This window comes from Hypomesus nipponensis, chromosome 7 (assembly GCF_054491055.1).
Source record: "Hypomesus nipponensis isolate SF chromosome 7, ASM5449105v1, whole genome shotgun sequence".
In the NCBI taxonomy this organism is placed as follows: domain Eukaryota; kingdom Metazoa; phylum Chordata; class Actinopteri; order Osmeriformes; family Osmeridae; genus Hypomesus; species Hypomesus nipponensis.
Genome location: NC_140367.1, coordinates 990,001 through 997,500, shown reverse-complemented (window position 1 = coordinate 997,500; position 7,500 = coordinate 990,001). Strand labels below are relative to the sequence as shown.

The following is a 7,500-nucleotide window of genomic DNA, read 5'->3' as shown; positions in this document are numbered from 1 at the left end:
AACACTTTAATAGAACACTTGGATTACCCAGAGAGAGAGAAGGGGAAAGAAAGGGGGGAGAGAGAGGGAGAGAGACACTTTACCCTGGGTATTGTTAAACTCGCCAAACAGTTTTGTCTGAGAGTGTGAGAGTCTTCCTGTTTGTTTGGTCACCTGATAGGCCAGGGGGGTCAGGTGTGTCGCTGGGGGAGGGGCATACTGATATGCTGGTAGTCCGTGATTGGCTGAAGTTACTGTCTTTGTTTAGGTTCAAATATTTGAACGCTGAGAAAGAAAGAAAGTGTGTGTGTGTGTGAGAGAGAGAGAGAGAGTGTGTGTGTTTGTGAATAGAGAGAGAGTCTAAGGCACCTGTTGAGGTCTTACTGGAAATTCAAGGGATGTCATAGGTCGCTTTTAGTGTAGAATATATTTTAAACGCACAATAAAAAGGGTAAAGCTGTCAGTGTTTCAGCAGCTCCTGCCGTGCTCTCCGTCAGCGGGGGGTCTCTCCCTGTCAAACACTGTGGAAACTCGGTCCAGACAGTTTCACTGGTTTTGTTATTTGAGACACAACCAGGAGACTGTTTCTTCTCTGTCTGTCCATCCCTGAAGGATTTAGGGGTGTGTGTGTGTGTGTGTGTGTGCGTGTGTGTGTGTGTGTGTGTTTGATTTAGTTCTCTGTTTGTGTGAGTGATTTTTTTGTGTGTGTGAGAGAAAGAGATTTAATGGTTTGACGTATGTAGTTTAGTAGGAGTTCCTCTCTTCCTCTATTTGTCTTCCTTTCCTGACTGGGTGATTTGGAGAGAAGGATAGTCTACCACCTCTCTCTCTTGAGGGGGGGTCTCTCTCTCTCTCTTCAGGGGGGTCTCTCTCTCTCTCTCTCTTCAGGGGGGTCTCTCTCTCTCTTCAGGGGGGTCTCTCTCTCTCTCTCTCTCTCTCTCTCTCTCCAGTGACTGGCTGACAGGGATTGGCAGGAGTAAGGAGGAAGGGGGTGGAAGGGTGGGGAGGGTTCATACTAACAGGCTGTGTGTTTGGTGTTAGTTTTATCACCCCTCCTCTGTGGCAACACTCTCAGGTAGATGGGAGGTGTGTGTGTGTGTGTGTGTGAATGAGAGATGTAAAGAGAAATGGTGTGTGTGTGTGTTCCTGTCATGAGGACAGGGTTGTCTTGTCACTCACAGTAACAGCTGAGATCTCCTGGAATGGGTCCAATGTTTACCTCCTGGTTACAATGTCCTGAACCTCGTGTGTGTGTGTGTGTGTGTGAGAGAGAGAGCACTCTTATATGTGTGAGTGCATGTGTGTGTACGTGTGTAAACTGCATGTGTGTGTGTGTGTGTTAGCAGTCTTATCATTCCCACAGTAACCAACCACACGGCCCTAGATAAGATCTGAATCATTAATAATCCTTAATATAAACAACCATTAACACCAGGCTTATCAGTCTCACCCTGGTGTATTAAACCATCAACAGGCTGTTTACAACTGCAGGAGCCACGCCTGGGACACGAACACTGTCTGATAGCTCTGTCACCTCTGTGCCGCCTCGCAGATGGAGGTGTGGAGCCTGGAGGGCTCAGCAGCTGCTGGGGAGGAGGGGGAGGAGGGGGAGGAGGGGGAGGGGGGGAGGAGGGGGAGGGGGGGGGGAGGAGGGGGAGGAGGGGTCAGTGTTGGGTTTAAGGGGCCGAGACAGGAAGTAGGGACTTGTATTGTGCCCGACTGAGTGTCATATTCCCTCTCAGAGACACACCCAGGGAGAAGAGACCATGATGTTTGATACACTCACTGTGGCTGTGTGGCTGTATGCTGTCCAGCATCATGTTCTCTCATCGACTCCAACACACAGCTGAGTTCTATAAATACATGTAGAAGGAAATCTCCCCTCTCCTCTACCGTTCCTGTCGCTCCTCTTGATTGTTTGTGTAGACAGACAGAGAGAGAGAGCAGGTGATGACCAGGCTGTCAACAAGTCATTTAACCAGTCAGTCAAACAGTTAAACAGTCACCTGGTGCAGTCTTTTGTAGCACCAGGCGGTTCAGTAGGGATGAAGAGAGGGGAGGAGGAGGGGAGAGGGAGTACTGTAGACTGCTAACAGCTTGTGTCAGAGGCTACTAGTCTTCTCACTGAACCAGGAGAGATATGACACACCTGTCTGTGTGTGACCACTGAGCGAAGTGAGTGTGTGTGTGTGTGAGTGTGTGTGTGTGTGTGTGAGTGTGTGTGTGTGAGTGTGTGTGTGAGTGTGTGTGTGTGTGTGTGAGTGAGTGTGTGTGTGTGTGAGTGAGTGTGTGTGTGAGTGTGTGTGTGTGTGAGTGTGTGTGTGTGTGAGTGAGTGTGTGTGTGAGTGTGTGTGTGTGTGAGTGAGTGTGTGTGTGTGTGTGAGTGTGTGTGTGTGAGTGAGTCGGTGGTAGTTGACCTCAGCCCTGGTTAGCTGGCTACAGCCAGCCTGTCCTCACCTCCTCAAACACTGTAGCCCAGATTACTGAGGGGGAGACGGGGGAGACGGGGGAGACGGGGGAGTCCTGAGAAATGACCTCATCTAGTGAGAGTGACTGACAGAGCCTGCTGTCAAGGTCTTGTCAACACACACACACACACACACACACACACACACACACACACACACACACACACACACACACACACACATACTGAAGTATGTGCCAGAGCTCAGCACAGCAAGACTCTGCAACTGGATCTGTGTGTGATAATGTGTGTGTGTATAGGTGTGTATATGTGTGTGGTGGGGGGCTGGTTAAGCTTAGATCCCTCCAGAGACTGTACTGGTACCACCTGTTCTCTGCTACACACCCACACACACACCCCCCCCCACACACACACACACACCCCACTAGACCTTTTTAAGAAGTCTTATGTGATTAAGGAATAGAGAGGCTTGGTCACCTCTACCCCCACTACCCCCAAGCCCCCCGGCCCGGCCAACCTCACTCTCCTTCTGGCCCCCCTCACTCTCCGCCCGGCCCCCCTCACTCTCCGCCCGGCCCCCCTCACTCTCCGCCCGGCCCCCCTCACTCTCCGCCCGGCCCCTCTCACTCTCCGCCCGGCCCCCCTCACTCTCCGCCCGGCCCCCCTCACTCTCCGCCCGGCCCCCCCCCTCTCCCAGACAGCAGGGGATCAGGTGACAGTGGGGTGAAATGTTACATTCATCCAATTATTCTGTCAGGACATGAATCAGATGGAATCTACACTGATCCTGTAGGCTTCTGCCTCACACACAAACACGCACACACAGCTAACTCGGTCTAGTAGAGGAACACAACATGTAAGACAGGCATGCAGCTGCCAGTAAGAGGGAGGAAGGGGAGGAGGGGGGAGGAGGGGGGAGGAGGGGGAGGAGAGGGGAGGAGGGGGGAGGAGGGGGAAGAGGAGGGAGGAGGGGGGAGCAGGGGGAGGAGGGGGGAGGAGGGGAAGAGGAGGAAGAGGGGGGAGGAGGGGGGAAGAGAGGGAGGAGGGGGGTGGAGGGGGGAGGAGGGGGAAGAGGGGGAAGAGGGGGGAGGAAGCAGGGATAGTGAGTGTTGGCAGAGAGTCAGGACAATCCGCCAACCAAAACTCACTGTAAGATAATCTAGGTGAGGATGGAGGTGAGAAGGGAGGGTGAGGGAGGGTGAGCACACAGAACCCACTCACAGGAAAGCTAAACTGCTTCTATTCACCAGTCCAAGATAGGAGGACTGTGATCAAACACACTACACCATGTCAGTCCTCCTCCTCTCTCTCCTCTCTCTCTCCTCTCTTTCTCCTCTCTCTCTCCTCTCTCTCTCCTCTCTCTCTCCTCTCTCTCCTCTTCCCAAACCAATATATTGACCTCTGACCGTCTCCTCCCCCCTCCAGATGGGCTGCATCTCGTCCAGTCTGTGTGCACGCTCCGTGTCACCATCATCAACGACGACATGCTGACCAACAGCATCACAGTGCGTCTGGAGAACATGTCCCAGGAGCGCTTCCTGTCTCCGCTGCTCGCTCGCTTTCTGGAGGGCGTGGCCGCCGTGCTCTCCACCAATAGGGAGGCGGTGTTCGTGTTCAACATTCAGAAGGACACGGACGTGGGCGGGGCCATCCTGAACGTCACCTTCTCCGCCCTGCAGCCAGGGGGCGCTCCGAGGAGGTTCTTCCCCTCAGAGGAGCTCCAGGAACACATCTACCTGAACCGCACCCTGCTGAGATTCATCTCATCCCAGCAGGTACACACACCCCTCACACACACACCTCACACACACACCTCACACACACCCCTCACACACACACCTCACACACACCCCTCACACACACACCTCACACACACACCTCACACACACACCTCACACACACCCCTCACACACACCCCTCACACACACACACCTCACACACACCCCTCACACACCTCACACACACCCCTCACACACACACCTCACACACACACCTCACACACACACCTCACACACACCCCTCAGACTCTCTCTCTCTCCCAGGTCCTGCCCTTTGACGACAACATCTGTCTTCGGGAGCCGTGTGAGAACTACATGAAGTGTGTGTCGGTGCTCAAGTTCGACAGCTCTCCTCCCTTCATCTCGTCTGACACGGTCCTGTTCAGACCCATCCACCCCATCAGCGGCCTGCGCTGCCGCTGCCCTGCAGGCTTCACCGGAGACTACTGTGAGACGGAGGTGGACCTGTGTTACTCTGGACCCTGCTTCAACCACGGGCGCTGTCGCAGCCGCGAGGGGGGGTACGCCTGCGAGTGTCTGGAGGACTACACTGGTGAGGAGAGGGGAGGGGAGGGAGAGGGGAGGGAGAGAGGGGGGAGAGGGGAGGGAGAGAGGGGAGAGAGGGAGAGAGAGGGGGAGAGAGGGAGGGAGAGGGAGGGGGGAGAGAGAGAGGAAGGAGAGAGGGGGGAGAGAGGAGGGAGAGAGGGGGAAAGACGAGGGGGGAGAGAGGAGGGAGAGAGGGGGGAGAGAGGAGGAGGAGGGAGAGGGAGGAGGGAGAGAGGGAGGGAGAGGGGGAGAGGAGGGAGAGAGGGGGGAAAGAGAGGGAGAGAGGGGGAAAGAGGAGGGAGGGGGGAGAGAGGGAGGGAGGGGGGAAGAGGAGGGAGAGGGGGGAGAGAGGAGGGAGAGAGGAGGGAGGGAAGGAGAGGAGAGAGAGAGAGAGGGGGGAGAGAGGAGGGAGAGGGGATGGAGAGAGAGAGGAGAGAGGGAGAGGGGAGGGAGAGAGGAGGGAGAGGGGAGGAAGAGGAGAAAGAAGGAGAGGAGTGGGAGAGCATGTTGGGGGGTAAATGGTGTCTGTTCTACACACCAGTGTCTGTTTCACACCAGTCTGTCCCAGTGCATTCTGGGATACGGCTGCTAGTGCATGCTGGGACTGAAGCCAGAGGCTTTATGAAGACGTTAACAAGCAGGAAGTCTTCAGGAAGCTGTCATCGCCATGGAGATGGCTTATCTTCCCTCCTTCCTCTTTTCCTTAATTCTGCAATTATACTGCAGGAGCAACGACAGCTCCTGTCTCTCGCTTCTCTCAGCCTTCATTGGCCAGGCCCGAGTGTGTGTGAGGGGGGGTCACAGTTCAACTCTAGGTAGTTCAGGAACTGACAACTGATCCGTAGTCCTGCTGGTTCCCACCGGAGAAGACACACACACACAGACACACACACACACACAGACACACACACACACAGACACACACACACACAGACACACTCACCCCCTGGGAACCAGGGATTACCCTGCAGAGAGACGGGCCATTACCTGAGGGGCAACGTGTCTCTCTCTCTCTCTCTCTCTCTCTCTCTCTCTCTCTCTCTCCCTCCCTCCCTCCCTTCCTCTCTCTCTCTCTCTCTCTCTCTCTCTCCCCCTCCCTCCCTTCCTCTCTCTCTCTCTCTCTCTCTCTCTCTCTCTCTCTCCCTCTCTCTCTCCCTCTCTCTCTCCCTCCCTCTCTCTCTCTCTCTCTCTCTCTCTCTCTCTCTCTCTCCCTCTCTCTCTCTCTCTCTCTCTCTCTCAGTGTGTATCCTCTATTATGGCCATTAAGACAGTAGCTCATTGTCGAAGGAGATTGAGACTTGAAAGTCCAACTCATGACTGTGTGTGTGTGTGTAAGCCTGTGTGTGTGTCTCATAATGTTAGGGTTATGTTATTAACGTAAGCACATTTACTTGAAAATAATTCAGTTTGTGTCTGGTAAAGAGATGCCTTCTAGTCTTACAAAACTGACCTCTTCCTCTCCTCCCCCCCCCCCCCAGGTGAGCACTGTGAGGTGAACGTCCGCTCGGGCCGCTGTGTTCCAGGGGTTTGTAAGAACGGGGGTCGCTGTGTGGACCTGCTGGTGGGGGGCTTCATGTGCCAGTGCCCCCTGGGGGAGTACGAGAAGCCCTACTGTGAGGTGACCACACGCAGCTTCCCTGGACGCTCCTTCATCACCTTCAGAGGACTGAGGCAGAGGTTCCACTTCACAGTGTCCTTTATGTACGTACCTCTCCTCACCTCTCCTCTCACCTCTCCTCTCCTCACTTCTCCTCTCCTCTCTTCTCCTCTCCTCTCACCTCTCCTCACTTCTCCTCTCCTCTCCTCTCCTCACTTCTCCTCTCACCTCACCTCCCCTCTCCTCTCCTCACTTCTCCTCTCCTCACCTCACCTCACCTCTTCTCTCCTCTCCTCTCCTCTCCTCACCTCCCCTCCCCTCTCCTCTCCTCTCTTCTCCTCACTTCTCCTCTCCTCACCTCACCTCACCTCTCCTCTCCTCTCCTCACCTCACCTCACTTCTCCTCACCTCCCCTCTCCTCTCCTCTCCTCTCCTCACTTCTCCTCTCCTCTCACCTCTCCTCTCCTCTCCTCACCTCCCCTCTCCTCTCCTCTCCTCTCCTCTCCTCTCCTTTCCTCACCTCTCCTCTCCTCACTTCTCCTCTCCTCTCCTCACCTTCCCTCTCCTCTCCTCACTTCTCCTCTCCTCTCCTCACCTCCTCTCTCCTCTCCTCTCCTCACCTCACCTCTCCTCTCCTCACTTCTCCTCTCCTCTCCTCACTTCTCCTCACCTCACCTCTCCTCACCTCTCCTCTCCTCACCTCACCTCTCCTCACCTCTCCTCTCCTCACCTCTCCTCTCCTCTCCTCTCCTCTCCTCACCTCTCCTCTCTTCTCCTCACCTCTCCTCTCCTCTCCTCTCCTCACCTCTCCTCTCTTCTCCTCACTTCCTCCTCACCTCATATCTCTGTGTTTCTTTCCCTCTCTCGGCCTCCTTCTGTCTATGATAAGGACAGCTATGTCTAGTGTGTTAGTGTGTTAGGTAGCAGGGTGTGTCACACACACTAACCTCTTAGCTCACTGTTAGGCAAGTTTAGATCTGCACATCTTTCCATTGTCTCTGCAACACAGACACACACACCGTTCCACATTACAGTTAAACCTCTCACATGTTATTCTCACATTCCATCCCATGCCCAAGGAAAATGGTTTCTGTTAAACACACACATCTAAACACGTACACACACAGACACACACACACAGAGACACACACACACACACACACACACAGGGT

At 54.5% G+C, this 7,500-nt stretch overlaps 1 protein-coding gene across 1 annotated transcript in view; it reads left to right on the top strand.

Moving 5' to 3' along the window:
- The window catches only part of celsr1a (cadherin EGF LAG seven-pass G-type receptor 1a), a 62,711-nt gene that overhangs the window by 23,807 nt on the left and 31,404 nt on the right, over nucleotides 1–7,500 (top strand). The window contains exons 2-4 of the mRNA XM_084701074.1: nucleotides 3,833–4,182; nucleotides 4,450–4,738; nucleotides 6,210–6,432. Coding sequence (XP_084557200.1) covers nucleotides 3,833–4,182; nucleotides 4,450–4,738; nucleotides 6,210–6,432 — 862 coding nt within the window. The remainder of the gene's footprint in view (nucleotides 1–3,832; nucleotides 4,183–4,449; nucleotides 4,739–6,209; nucleotides 6,433–7,500) is intronic.